This window comes from Psittacula echo (assembly GCF_963264785.1).
Source record: "Psittacula echo genome assembly, chromosome: 2".
In the NCBI taxonomy this organism is placed as follows: Eukaryota; Metazoa; Chordata; class Aves; order Psittaciformes; family Psittacidae; genus Psittacula; species Psittacula echo.
In genome coordinates this window covers 73,240,062-73,254,807 of record NC_137737.1, presented here as the reverse complement: position 1 = coordinate 73,254,807, position 14,746 = coordinate 73,240,062, and the positions used below count along the sequence as shown (strand labels likewise).

General features: G+C 45.3%; 2 protein-coding genes across 2 annotated transcripts in view; both read left to right on the top strand.

Moving 5' to 3' along the window:
* MYLK4 (myosin light chain kinase family member 4) overlaps positions 1-11,407 on the top strand; it is a gene marked incomplete at its 3' end in the record, with an annotated part of 173,188 nt that extends 161,781 nt beyond the window's left edge. The window contains exon 13 of the mRNA XM_080609674.1: positions 11,231-11,407. Coding sequence (XP_080465800.1) covers positions 11,231-11,407 — 177 coding nt within the window. The remainder of the gene's footprint in view (positions 1-11,230) is intronic.
* A 537-nt stretch (positions 11,408-11,944) lies between these two features.
* GMDS (GDP-mannose 4,6-dehydratase) overlaps positions 11,945-14,746 on the top strand; it is a gene marked incomplete at its 5' end in the record, with an annotated part of 421,709 nt that continues 418,907 nt past the window's right edge. Inside the window, one exon of the mRNA XM_080610674.1 lies at positions 11,945-12,052. Within this exon, the coding sequence (XP_080466800.1) occupies positions 11,945-12,052 (108 nt within the window). The remainder of the gene's footprint in view (positions 12,053-14,746) is intronic.

Below are 14,746 nucleotides of genomic sequence, written 5' to 3'. Positions count from 1 at the left end.
GCCTGACTATGCTTGCTGTGCTAAGCACTGAGATACATGGAGAATGAATATAAATGAAGACACCTTGCTCTCTTATAATGAAAAAGGTGATGCACATAACCTCATTATTTATGGCAAATAATTTAATTCCTAATTTTTAAAGGAGGCCTCTGTTTCCATGGGTGGAGTTTGCACCTCCCAGAAATCTGCCAAAAGAAAAACATCATAAAAATGTGGGTGTAAAATCCTGGTTTAAAAAATGAGGACCCCAAAAATATCTGAATACCCTTTTCTGTACAGATCCTGTCCTTTACAATGTGCATTGCTGGCCACCTCATCCTAGTCAATGGGAAGTTTGGCTGGATAACATGATAAGGCCTTTACTAGAAGAATACTGCAGGCTAGCAGTAAAATTCCAACATCTTAGAAATATAATAACAATTTGGTTTAAAGTTCCAGGAGTCTCCTACAGGCTTTGTCAGACCTCTGTGGTTTCTGTTTAAAATTACAGCAGATTTTTTCCAGTGGAGCATAGCTGCCGAATGTGCTAGCCCCGTGTGCAGAGTGGGAGGTTTCTCACATTCCCACCTTGCAGTCAGAAAGTTTTCTGGCGGCAAGAAGTGCTAATTTAACAAATTTCTTTCCAGGGCCATTTTGCCAGCAGGCAACCAGAAACATCCCTAGGTATTCAAAGCAGAGGTGATGTTGGGAATGGAAAAAAGCAAACTTTATCCCAAGTAGTTTGAGGCCACTCCAGACACACTGCCCTGGAAGTCTCTGCCCGATTCTGCAGAAAACCAGCGTCTAAACTGAGACAGCTTTGCATTTAAATGAATGTTGGTTCAGTTGCCATCAGGGAGAATAAAGCGTATGTATTGTCTTGGATAAGTTCCTGCACATGTGACACAGAAAAGCATTGGTTTTCTTCTGTGTATCTGCTTCCTTCTCCTTTCTGTCCCTTAGTTGTTCTCCCAATAGCCAAAACAGTGCTCATCATGAAGTGGTTACAGGAACTTTCTCTAAGTCTGATGAAATATCTTTCCCTGTTTGACTCAGTGAGTTTAATATCCTGGTGTGAAAGGCATGATTACAAAAGCATGCCCTTCTACCCAAGCTAAAGGGATTTCCGTACAACTGCAGTTTGCCTGGCCAGAAGAGACAGCTCTTCAGAAACATCCTTGAAGGAAAGGAAAACAGGCTGGATGATGAGCAGGGTGGGATTCAGAAAGATTAACCACCAGAATTAAGCAGATGCTTCTGCTAACCATCTGGCTCAACCGCCCCAATGGCTAATTTGATCCAGAAAGCAGAGACACTACCTCATAGTCTATAACCCATGAGTCAGTGAGAGCATCTGACAAAGATGATCAAGTAATTATAGTCTCCAAAATTGTCAGACTTGTTGGTATGGTCAGTGGTGGGACAGGCTTAGGTGATGCTGTCACTTCCTTGCACACATGGGCCAGTTGTGTCACCAAGGCTATAGTCAAACACTTCAGCATGATGGCTCAATCATTGCCAAGCAAATCTTTCCTCACAGTTAACCAAGAAATTTTTTTTTGTTTGAATAATCGTGTAGAGACTGTAATACACAAATAAAAATACTGAAAATTTTGGGCCAGATTCTTTGGTGATCCTTTACTGCTGGAGAGCCTAATGGGGGCAGGAGGTTGCAGCAATAAAAAGTGCTAACAACCTCAGTTATACGTGGAGAGGTTATAGGTGAAGCAGTGGCCTACAATACAGAATATGTGTCGAAAAGACAGTTGTGGTTAGCAGATCTGGTTTCTGGAGCCTATGGAAGCCAGAAATGAGGGTATCAGAAATGTCACTGCTAATCTGCCCTTTAAAACAAAGCAAAAACCCCCAAACCAACATACTCATAATTCTCATGGCAATAGCCTTGAGAGTATGAGTTTTGTTAAAACAAGCCACTGAGGCTGAAAATATGTATTTGTCCTTTCCTTCCTCAGCTCATGGCTGTCCTTTAAAATGCAATATGGGCCTGTCATTCTGGGGGAGTGTTGGGGAATTTGCTCTTTTGGTGCTGTGGCAAATGAGCAACAGATGCTTTTATATGGATTGTAATGGCGCTGCCCTTCCCAGCCACTTGGCAGCTGGTCCTCCAGGCCAGCTCGAATCTGGTGCCATTGCAGGACTTTGGATCACTGATGGGGAAAGAGATGAGTGAGAAAAAGCTGTGGGAAGTGGGGGTCTGGTCTCCTTTGTTCAGAAGCTCTGTTCAAGCTAAGGCACTCACTCTTGGCTCCTGTGCCTGGCCACATGTCTAGTTGATCTGAATATGGGCTCTGACTTGCAGGCTTCACCTCAGCTCTGCCTTACCACTACAGACTTGTCTGGTGAACTAGACTTGGCTAACCCTGGTTACTGCCACAGGACCTGCTTTGCTCTTTGTTTTTGTGTGCTGTAGTACTGCACCTCTTGTCAATGAGGCTGTCTCCCTCAGCTCCCAGCCTCACCCATGCTACTCCCTGAAACTGGGATTGTCACAACTGTTTGTTCAGCCATAAAACTGACTGCTGAAAAAACAGTGTGGTGTCAAGCAATAGGAAAATGGAAAAATGGGTGAGGCAAGAATAATCTATGGGACTCAGTCTCCTACTCTCTGATTGCAGCTCTGCTACCTATATGCAACCCTACCTTCCTGAACAGAAAAGTCCTCAAAGAGCAGAATAAACCTTTGGCTGCAGTAGGATTAGCTAGTGCCTGTTACAAGAGCTTATCTGGCTCTTGAAGAGTTGTGGGAAGTCCATGGGACTCTTTGGTATTGACTCTGGGGAGGTCAAGATCCTACTCCAATCATAATACTGTAAGGCTAAAGGCAACCTTGAGTATCAAGTAGAATGACACTTACGAAGGGCAGAGTCAACTGTGGTAGGTCATTCCTGATGAATGTTTATTTAGCCTGTTATCTGAGAACTCAATTATGGAGCCACCATAACCTGCCTATGCAAATCTGTTCCAGTACTGTTGATCCTTAACATTAAAATGACTTTTTCCATGCTTAAAACTACTATATCTTGCCCTACCCATGAGGAGTACAAATGATAGATTTCTCTCTAACCCCTTGTAGCAGCCCTTTATGCACTTGAAGATGGTCATTGTCCTTCCTTCCTGAACAATATCATCCTCTCATATGCTAAAAGAGGCTACCTTTTTCCTATCTGTGTTTCCATGTCCTGTTTTCTAGAATTCTGATAATATTCATGGTTCTCCAGCCTCTTGACATCCAGCACCAAACACAGTGCCCAAGTTGAGACCTTAACATTAAGTAACATACCAGGATTACTTCATGTATTAAGGATTATTTATCTGCCTCTAAACTGTGTTCACCTATTCCAGCAAATATTGATTCCATTACAAACTTTATACTTCTTTCTATGTCCTGTATTTTTGAAACTGAGTCCCCCACAAATGCAGACTTTGAACATCCCTGTTCAATTAATCTGATTTTTCCTACAGACCATTTATTTTCTCAAGACCATCTTTGGAGATAATTTTGATTTCTAATCTAATTTATTTTCATTCCCCCTCAGCTTCATGAAAATCTCTCTATTCCATCTTCTAGACTGTTAAAGTAAACACCACCTCCTACAGACTCATTCCTTTGCTAATGATCTTAACTGTTAGTCACTTTTAGCAAAAAACATTAAATAAGTTGTCTTTCAATGTCATCTGTTAATAGACTTACTCTTCCATTGACTAGTTCACTAATCCTGTTTTTCCTATTATTAATGCACTGATAGAATGATCTCACAAGCAATGGTCACTAGGACTAACATCTCTTTGGCCTTTCTGATGTTGTTCTTGTGTGCTGTTGAAAATCTGTCTTTCATACTCAGACATAGTTTGTACCTCCAGTATAACCTCCTTGTATGTTTGGGATGAAAGAGACCTAACCAAGTTGATCACTTACTCTGCTTCCTGACCATCTTCTGTACCTTGAAAGTTTGCAGTTACACCTTTAATACCATCTCTTTCATGTTACATAATTTCTTTCTCAAATTCCCCATTTTCCTTGGATCAGCCTTCCAAAAAATGTTACCTAGTGACCCTTCGGCTAACTGAAATCTGTCCTCCTGAAGTCCTGTCTGCTTTTACTGTAGTGTTGCCTCTTTCCAGTCTGAAGGAAATGTGAATTCTGTCATTCCCCCGTCACTGGCACCCAAGTTCCTCTTTGACCAGCTCCATTACGTTACTCTGTAGGTTTGAAGCCAGCAGTCTTTTTGACAAACCAACAGAAGGGCCATGGAGGTCTGACTCTGTCAGCACCTAGCAAACAGTTAATGCATTGTAATAGGGGTAATAAAGAAATAATTTTATGTATCATTCTTCTGGGTTTGGTCGCAACTGGTCACAGAATGATTTATCTCAGGCACACAAGACTATGAGACAGCTTTTACCTGCTTGAAATATGTGCATTAAAAATTATAGCATTCTTACCTTACCTCTTAGCCACAAATAAAATGCAAAGGAATACATCTAGCCAAATACATATGCTGTTACAAAAGATATAGATCCAGCAATGTTGGAAGTCCCCTCTGGTCCATATCTTGGGTCTCTTATGTTCTGCTACTGATAAGTTCTGTGACTGGAGAGACAACTTCGAAAAGCAACCACTGATATTTTGATCTACCTTCTAAAAGAATAATCCAGACTAGGGGACAGTGAAGGGATATTTTTTAATTTCTATGCTAAAAAAATTTGTTAACTTACCTTTTTCTCTTCTCTCTGCTATAGCCCTGAGTTCAGTGACAAGGAACAGATGCTCACTTACTGCCCTGTTTCAGTTAATTCTTTGAATAGCTAATGCTTGCTTAACATGAACTCTCTTAACAGACACCACACCACTCTGTGACTGCATTGTTCTTTTCCCAAGTTGGTCTTTTTATAGTGTGAGAAATACAGGGTTGTTGTTTTCTTTTCTGATTAGAAGTCTTACAGACAACATTTACATAAGGATTTGGGTGTATATTAGACCATATTTGTATAACGCCAGAAGAAAGAAGAGAAGCCCTGTCCTATATTCTGATGGTTTTCCAGAGAAGTAGTTTTTGATGTCTTCCTTTGTGTTAGTGAGCAGACTAAATAGTTTCAACAGGGGTACAAACTCTACTTTGTTCAAACATACTCCCAAAACCAAAATGCCAGTAATAAAAAAAATGTATTTTGGCACACGTGTCAGGGACACAGATGGAGATACACAAGTGTGACTGTGTATGTGTAATATAAGTAGTGGCATTTGTGAAAAACCTGGCCTTCCAGTAATTAATCTTTTCTCTTTCTCTAGGTAGACTTTTAAAGTTTATCCCATAACTTTTAGTTCATTCTCTGATACCTCCTTCAGCGAAGAAGAAACTGAAACCAACAAATAAGATTTTAACCAGCCATGCTGGTATACTGAGGTTTCTCTTTCCAGTCAAGTCAGTGATTTCTTGTTGTTGTTTTTCAAACCTGTTAGTTACATGTTGAAAGCATTCACTCTGTAAGGTACGTTATCTGCTATCCTGCTGGAAGCACTAGACGCGAAGACCTTCATAGGAAGTGGGATGTTTGGGATTCAGCTTCCCTCTTTGGGACCTTCCCTAAAATATGCAAAGGTGCTAGACCGCTCAACCAAAATTACGGTTTTATAGTTTTCCAAACTTCAACCATTAGAATTCTCAACGAGCTGCCAACATCTCTCTTAAAAGTCTCGTGGCTCCCTGTACATAGCAAAATAATCATGTTGGGTAAAAATGTTTCTAATCAGTCATGCATGGAGAATTCTCCTTCTCCCTCGCCTTAGGAACCTGTTTCTTCTCTCAGGTGTTTTAACTCCATTGGCCCCAGGCCAGTTAGCACTGGCTTACAAAGCTGTAAGAGACAACTGCACACACTAACATATCGCTGGGCCTGATGCTTTTTGTACCCATGGCTCTTTGCCCTCTTCTGGGAATGAAAAGGAACATTTATTTGGTGTTTCTTACAGAAACAATGCCCAAAATTAGGTACCTCCAGTGCTGGCCAAGATACAAAGGAACAATTGTTAATTATTTCCGTGTGCTGGAGAAACACATTGCACCAAGGGCTGGCTTGCTTGTAGGCCACAAGCAGAGAGGTACTGGACTGTCACTGCCATGCTGGTTTTTTTTAACAAAACAGTGTTTCTTTTTGAGCCAAGGCTTGGCTTGGGGCCCTGGCTGCCCTGCCCATAGGCAGGGCACCCATAGGCCTGGCTGTCCCTGCCACCCTGCTCATGGCCCAGGACCCCATGTCAGCCCCTGCCCCTGTGACACTGCAGAAGGGTCAGACTCCAGTTCCTCACAACCCTGCCCACTTGCCCGGGGCTACCAAACATAGCTCACCACTGCTGCAAGACTACTCTTGACCACACAGAAAATGTAATCAAGGCTGAGAGGAGAAGGCCTGTCCCAACCTTCTTTTATGGAATGGTGAACACGGGCAGGCTCCTTCCCTTCTGCTAGGCTGGAGAGCAGCCTTTTCAGTGGTCCAGAAGTGCAAAGCCTACACAAAGCTCTGCCAACATCCCCTCTTCTTCAAGCACATGCTGTTCCTGCACCAAGCACAGGAAGGATCAAGATTTGTGTGCCCAGTCATGATGCTGTTCCAGACTTGAGTAAAAGTTCCAGATGCAAACCTTTAGGCTGGAAACAAACAGCACAAAACAAACAGTACAAAGCTCAGCCTGGATTCTGCTCTTCCACAGTTTTACTGCAGGGTAGCATCAGTTCACTCTAGTGTTACAGATACATGTGAGAGAGGAATGTGGCACTGGCACTGCCTTCGCCTTCGAAAAACCATGCAGCGCAAAGTGCTGTAGAAATCACATCCTGACGTGCACCAGCAGGAACTGGGTCTCTGCCTTTCAAAGGATACATCTTTGCCAAGAAGTTAGTAAATCTGGCCAATCTTACCCACCCCTCCAAAACCAAGCAGGGGAGTGTTTTCAAAGAGGAAAAGGAGGCTGCAAATACTTTGTGGGCTGGGCACAGGCCATGAATGTTAAACACAAAGAGCTCCAGCAGGGAGCCAGTACTGCCAGGAATTTATTTCCCCCCTGCTTTGTAATGCTGAGTCGCAGCACTGATGTCTCAGCTTCTCATGTCTGGGACTGTGTTTGCCACTGGGAAGGTCCTAGTGGAAAGATATATGACAGCTTGTAGGGAGAGGTATGAAATGCAAGATTTGTCAGATGCACAAGAGTCACCTTAAAGGCAAGGAGTGCCAGAGTGCTGCTTATCTCCAGGCTCTGGCCTCAAGGCTTACTGTCCAGAACCATACCCTGAATCCTCCTGTTTCTGCTCCACCTGCCAATTACCATGTCAGGGCATTGAGGTTGTAGGTCACTCCCCACACCCTCCAATATTCAGGCCAATGGGTAGAAAAACAATTATGAGACTTCCCCTCCATTCATCCACTTGTCTCTGCACACTCTTCACTTTGTTTCCTCACAAAATTTGGTGCTCTTCCTCTCTGTCACTGTTTACTCTCACTCCAACATCTGCACCTTCTTTCATATTGTGATGGATCTCCCGTTGACTCCCCCTTCCCTCCTCTTCCACATCCCTTTCCACAGCTCTCTAGCTCTGTGAGGTCAACAAATACTGTAATTTTCTGCCATTACTTTAAAACATTAAAGTAGAAAAAGAAACTCTTTCTGGAGTACCTTCTTCTTGGCCTACTACAGTTGCCTCACTTGTCTGCATGTATAAACTAAGAGGTCCTCAGGAAGGAAAGTGCCCTTAGGTTCACTATCCATCCTCCACTGGCTCCCTTTCTGCAGCTTCCAAACCAGACCTGGTGGGGGTTTTGAACAATCCATAGAGGTCACCATGGTCTTTGCAGCCAGGGACAGGATCAAAAGCATTTGGTAGCTGAAGGTAAGCAAATTGCAATGTATTCTGGCCAGGGTTCTTTGATCACTGGACACAGATTTGATAGAGTTCATGTCAGCATGATGCAGAAGTTGCTTAAACTATTGGATATGGAGCATTGAGAAGAGCCTCAGTTGCCAAAAGACAACCAGTTTTCCCTTTTTTTGCACTGAGCGATTCAGAGAAAGAGAGCTCCACTTGGTCCAGTGATAACTTCTAACTCCTATACAGAACAGGATACAGTGGTGTCACATCACTTTTACCAAAGTCCTAGTACGGGTAACAATATTAATGAAATAATACTAGGGATACCTTTGTCCCACAGTGAATAAATCAGTAATTTCTACTTGTGAAGTTAAAGTAAGGTTACATTTTTCCTGCTGGCACTTACAATGGATTCACATGAGATTATTAAACCTCACAGAGTTACTTATCCAGATCCAAATCAGCAGTGTGGCCGCATCCCCATTCAGACATTGACATGAGGTTTGTAATGCGTATGGTATTCAAGTGTAACAAAATTTCTGTGTGTGGATGTTCTCCCTCCTTTTCCCTTTCCCTTAATATTTAAGATGGTATTTTTTTGCAATCTAATACACTTCAGTCTTTTCCTCCTATTATTCCCTTCTTCCTTACTCTCAGCAACATTTTTTCTCTCTATTTTTTGTTGTCTGCTTCCTCCTTGCTCATTTTCCATTATTTCCTAGTTTAACCAGTTTGACTTCCATCAGCTGTGCTCTCTACCCTTCTTTCTGTGTTTGTATTCACCACCACCAAGCAAATTTCTTGACATCTGTCCTATCTTTTTCTCCTCAGTTCATGGGGTAGCAGCTTTAAAGTTAATGCCACACATGCTATTCTTTGCGTTTCCTCAGAACTTGCTGGTCTGTTCACTTGCTGAGCATAAAACTTTTACTGGACACCCATGCTCACACAAGTATCTACTCTTACAAGGATTCAAGGGGGCTGGAGATGCAGATGTGTGTCAGTCTGCCATCTCCTCTCCATATGAGGGCCTTGCCAGTTGTACAGGCTATAGCCAGGTCCACACAGATGCATGAAAAAGTGGTTATGGTGTGGGCAGACTTTAAGTTAGGTAGCACATGCAATAGTACAGGTGCTGGAGGCAGGAAGACATCAGCGCAGGCTAGTGCTCAGAGTGAATATTAATCCTGGGGTCCCTAGGGGCTGCTGGTCTAGTTTTCAGCTGCAGTCTGTCTTAAATTGCTGTCAACACCAGAGCAACTTAGGTAAAATCTAGTACCTGTGCCACAATTGAGCCTTCAGTTTCTTCTGTACATGTACCTTGGAAGTCTTTGGTGACAGAACAGTCTTTGTGCATTAAATCTGGAATGTGCCCACCAGGGACAGAACTAGCAGGATTATGGTAGCTGGCTAACGGTGTCTGCAACTACCACTGCCAGACTTATAAATGGAATAGAAATTTAAACAAGTTAAAGGCTTTTTTTTTTTTCCTTTTTTTTTTTCTTTTTTTTTTCTGCTTCAGTCAGCTGGAACCTGAACTGGGCTACATCCTGTCTGGCTTCATCTGCCTGTTTCTAGTATTAGCATTGACTAAAAATACAAGTATGAACCCTGCTAAAGTGTTCTGAGTTCAGACTGGCTGAGACACTCCCCTTGCAAAAGCGACAGAGATCGCAGTCTTCTGTTCTGAATCACTCAGGAATGCACATGCTGAATATGAAGGAAAGCTATTGCTCTGAATAGGAGAAAAACCCAAGGTGAAGGTGCCTGTCACCTGAGAATAAGGTCATAAGAAAAGGTGGTCATTGAACTGATGTACTAGATTAATCAGGTGAGTTATGAAAGGTGTGAACTGGCTTATCCCATTGGATGGAGTGCTTTTGGGAATAACAGTGAAGGAAAATGCTACATCTGAAAAACAGTTCTTGTGGGATGTTGGATAACTGGGGTAGGAAAAACTCTGTTAGAGAAAGTGATCAAAAAATTCCTCTAAGTAAGTTGGATATGGAGGCTCCAGTGATTTGGGCTCTTCTAGCCCAGCTTCAGGGCTTGCATTGTCACCCCTACTCATCACTTTAATGAGCAGAATAGAGAAATAAGGCAAGCTTTACTTTGCAGTACATTTAATAGACTACCAGCAAAAGCTAGAAATTACAAGTTTATCTGGCCACATAAAGGACAATTTTAATATTGTAGGTCATGCATTGCTTTATGCGGCTCTGATCTAGCAGAAGAAAGAATGATCTATATAAGTAAATAAACTCCCTCTAATCTCAAATTCTGAGTTTTAAAATAAAAATAATTTTTGTGCCTTATTTCTGGTGCACAGAGTCCTGAAACTCTCAGAATTTCATATATGTTTATGTCTCTGGTGTCATTTCAAAACTGAGAGGGTGGCATTCATATTAATTGTGGTTTTCCTCCTCTATACACCCATTAAAAATCACTAGTGGAATGAAATTAATTTACAGAAGTAGCCAGTGTTGCTGACTCTATAATAATCTGCATGCATCCAGGAAAAAGCTTCGGAAACAAGGTGCAGAAATGGTACGACTGGGATGACATCTTGTAACTGAGTAACTGTGATGTAATACAGTTTTTCCATTCTATCACTGACAAGGAGGCTGCAACAAGGGGATTTAAACTGAGACCATGAGGAGCAGTGTGCAAAAAAGCAATCAGGATTCCAGAGTACATTTCCACTTGAAAAGCAGTGTGCTCCACATCTTTTTTTAATATTTTTTAAATGTAGTCTGGGCTTTCGATGAACCTAAGTAATTTTTGACCACATGCTGTAATAACCCATAATAATAGTAAAATCATAGTAATACAATTGTCTGCACATGCAGAGGTCCCACCATTCAAGCATACTATTCTATGATTGTATGATTAACAGCAAAATAAAGGCAGGCCCCTTCTTTCTTTGTAGACACAGCAACATGATGCCTCAGTAAAAGAAGCTGCTGATTGGTGTTCAATCAGGAGAAGAGTTATTTATTAATAATCCCTTTTCCAGAAGCCTTTGGATCATTTATTAACAAGTATTCCCACAGGTGGGAAAGCTGAGGAGGACCAGCTTAGCCCCGCCCTCCCCCCCCCCCCCCGAGGATTCTGCGCTTCATGGGGAGTCATAGAATCATAGAATAGTTTGGGTTGAAAGGGATCTTAAAGATCATCTAGTTCGAAGCTCCTGCTACGGGCAAGGACACCTTCCACCAGACCAGGTTGTTCCAAGCCCCGTCCAACTTGGCCTTGAACACTGCCACGGGTGGGGTAGGCACAGCTTCTCTGAGCAACCTGTGCCAGTGCCTCACCACCCTCACAGAGAACTTCTTCCTTATGTCTAACCTGAACTTCCCCTATTTAAGCTTGAACCCACTGCAGTTTCGATCTGGAACCACCTAAACCAGCCGGCAGACCTCGGCGACCAGGTAGCGAGCGCAGAGGCTGCAGGAACTCGCAGTACCCGCCCCTGCATTAACCTGCACCTCTCGGTGCCTCTCACGCCGCGGTCCCGCTCCTCCACGCCGCAGGGGGCGCTCTAAGCTGGGGGGGCGGGGCCACGGCCCGCTCTTCTCACGTGGGAGCGGCGCATCCTCCTCTCCGACACGCGACCAGGAAGTCAGCGGCTCCGCGCCTCCGCGGCGGCAGCCGCACAGGCCACACCCCCCTGCTTTCAACCAATCACCGCTCTCACCTTCAGCCCTAGCGCGCCGGCGCTGCCCGGCGGCGAGTCGGGTCTGCGGCCCCTTTAAGGAAGCGCCGGGGCTCTGGATTGGTTGCGGGGCCGAGCGGGGCCGGGCGAGACCAGGCAAGGGGAGGGTCGGGGTGGCTGAAGCGGAGCGCGGGCCGCCGCCGGGTGCGCGCCTGCGCGGGGGCTGGGGGGCGGTGGCGGTGGACTACACCTGCGGGCGGGGCGGGAGCGCGGAAATGCCGCGGTGCCCGGGACAGCGGAGGTAGCCTCTGGGTGGCGGCAGCCCGTGTGCGAGCCGGCATCCTGCTCGCCTTGCTTGTCCTTGCCACCGTGAGCATCCACCCGGGGAAATCTCTGCACCTGGGCTACGCCTGCTGCCGCCGGGAGGATGGCACAGCCGGCGAGGGAGACGCGTGCCTGCGCCGCGGCAGCCGGAGGTGACGGCGAGGAGCTGAACGGCAGGAAGGTGGCTCTGATCACCGGCATCACCGGGCAGGTAACGGTGGGGATTCCCCTCGGCCCCAGGCTTTCCCCGCGCTGTGGAGTGGTGAGACCCACCGTGAGGCGCTCGTAGGGAGCCGTGGCTGAAGCCGTGCGGGCAGCGGCGGAGGGTTTGGTGTGGGGCTGCCGGGCGCTTTCGCAGGCAGCGACCACCCTGCCTTCGTTTTTCTGTCCGTCCTTCCCGGGCCCCGGCGGACACATCCCTGCGGGTGCGTTCCCAGCACCTCAAGCACCTCTTAGCGAGGCGGCTACCCGCCTTCCCTAGCAGTTCGTGATGTGCGGGTTGCCGGAGCTCTCGCTGACAGCCCGCACAGGCGGACAGGCTGCCCTGTGGGAAGAGGCTTTCCTGGCATCACACACGCGTGGCTTAGGCTTGTTTGCCCCGGGTTTTGAGGTGTTTTCCACTAGGTCTGTGTATGATGGGGGGGTGTATCACTTTCATATTTCGTCTTTGGACTGTCCTATAGTACCCTTTACCAGGAGTTCCCACGAGGTCAGCTAAAGCTGTGCAGTGATGAGGTATGAAGTAAGCATCCCTGAGAGAGGAGCCGAACGTAGAAAAGGCAATACAAGGAGCTGGTGCTGGGATCCTTCATCCTGATGGTCTGAAGTGACAAAGGAGAGCAGTGCAGTAGTACCAGCTCAGGTGTGGGGCAGCCTGAAGCTGGGTTTGATCTGAGCGGGCTCCTCACTCAAGAGGTGCTCTTTGTCATCTGTCTCTCTGACATACTGATCAGCCATTCATTTACTTTCACCATCAGTACTTGCTTTATAACCAGACAAAAACATCTCTCCAGGCTGCTTGTTTTGTATTCATGTGCGTTCATTGCAGTCTTCACTCTCTTTGGCTGTGTTACTCATAGGGATAATGATGCTCTCACAGTCCTGGTGCTTTGAGCAGAAGGTGCAGGAGAAAGGTGGCATGGAAAGGAAAAAAAAAACCCGCAAACAAACAGTCCGTTTCCCTTGGAGCAACTTCTGCACTATGACAAAAAAGGTGTGCCAGTGGTGAGTTTTAACCTGGTGAGACCTGCAGGGTTTTTATGTATGCAGTTTGTGGTGTGCTGCCAATAGGCAGCTTGGATATTTGGTTGGATTGTTTGCCCACGAAGAGGTTTGCATTGTTGTGTCTTTGCTGGCAAGTGGGTGCTAAATATAAGCTGTCCTGGGCATGCTTAGTTGTATTTGACAAACACCTTATTTGCAATGTAAGTGTTGCCCATTTCCTGGAAAAAAATGCTCTGCTGCACGTTGCTTATCACTTGGCGTGTGCTGGGTGTATGGACTGTGATTAGTGTAACCTATTAAGTAGGTAATGTATAGTAAGCATTATTGCTTATTTTACAATCCAGCTTGAAGAGCTGTTTTCCTTTATGGCTTGTATTCAATCAGTGGCAGCTTCATACATAGAACCATAGCATGGTTATGGTTGGAAAGAATCTTAGGATCATAGAATGGTTTGGGTTGGAAAGGACCTTAAGATCATCTAGTTCCAAACCCCTGCCATGGGCAGGGACACCTCGCACTTAACCAATTTGCCCAAGGCCCTGTCCAGCCTGGCCTTGAACACTGCCAGGGATGGAGCATTTACGACTTCAAGCAACCTGTTCCTGTGCCTCACCACCCTCATAGTAAAGAACTTCTTCCTTATATCTAACCTGAACTTCCCCTGTTTAAGTTTGAACCCATTTCCCCTTGTTCTGTCACTACAGTTCCTGATGAAGAGTCCCTCCCCAGCATCCTTATAGGCCCCCTTCAGGTACTGGAAGACTGCTATGAGGTCTCCGTACAGACTTCTCTTCTTCAGACTGAACAGCCCGAACTCTCAGCCTGCCTTCATATGGGAGGTGCTCCAGTCCCCTGATCATCCTTGTGGCCCTCCTCTGGACTTGTTCCAACAGTTCCATGTCCTTTTTATGTTGAGGACACCAGAACTGCACACAATACTCCAAGCGAGATCTCACGAGAGCAGAGTAGAGGGGCAGGATCACCTCCTTCGACCTGCTGGTCACGCTCCTTTTGATGCAGCCCAGGATACGGTTGGCTTTCTGGGCTGCAAGTGCACACTGAACCTGGCTCATGTTCATTTTCTCATCAACCCACACCCCCAAGCCCTTCTCTGCAGGGCGGCTCTGAATCACTTCTCCACCCATCCTGTAACTGTTCCTGGGATTGCCCCAACCCCAAGTTGCAAGTAGGACCTTGCACTTTGCTTTGTTGAACTTCATGATGTTTGCACCTTTCCCTTCAACTGTGATTTGTCCTGTTATACTTACAGATCAACTCGTGAGGCAGGTGTAGATTGTTTGGAAGACCATGAGCATTGTGGAAAAGTACATATTAAAACATGCTGCTCTTTCATGCTGAGACAGTGTTAGTCAATGCTCTCTTTTGTGGCAGAGTCACCTGACCTTTTGTGAGGGGGTAAATCCAGAGACAACATAGACTCATAGCAGATTTCATCTCTTATCCAAGAGAACCTCTGCTGTGCTTTGAATGTTCACCTGCTGTTTGTGTTTTATCCCATTATGTCTGTTCTCATGTGTTCTTACAACACTTCTTGGTGCGCACTCTTCCTGTGAGTTAGCAACTGTCTGCCAATAGTGGGCTGAGGAAACCCCTCCAAGCAGCTGTCTGACAGGGTGATATAACTATGTCTGAGAAGAGAAGAACCAATAATCTGTGTATA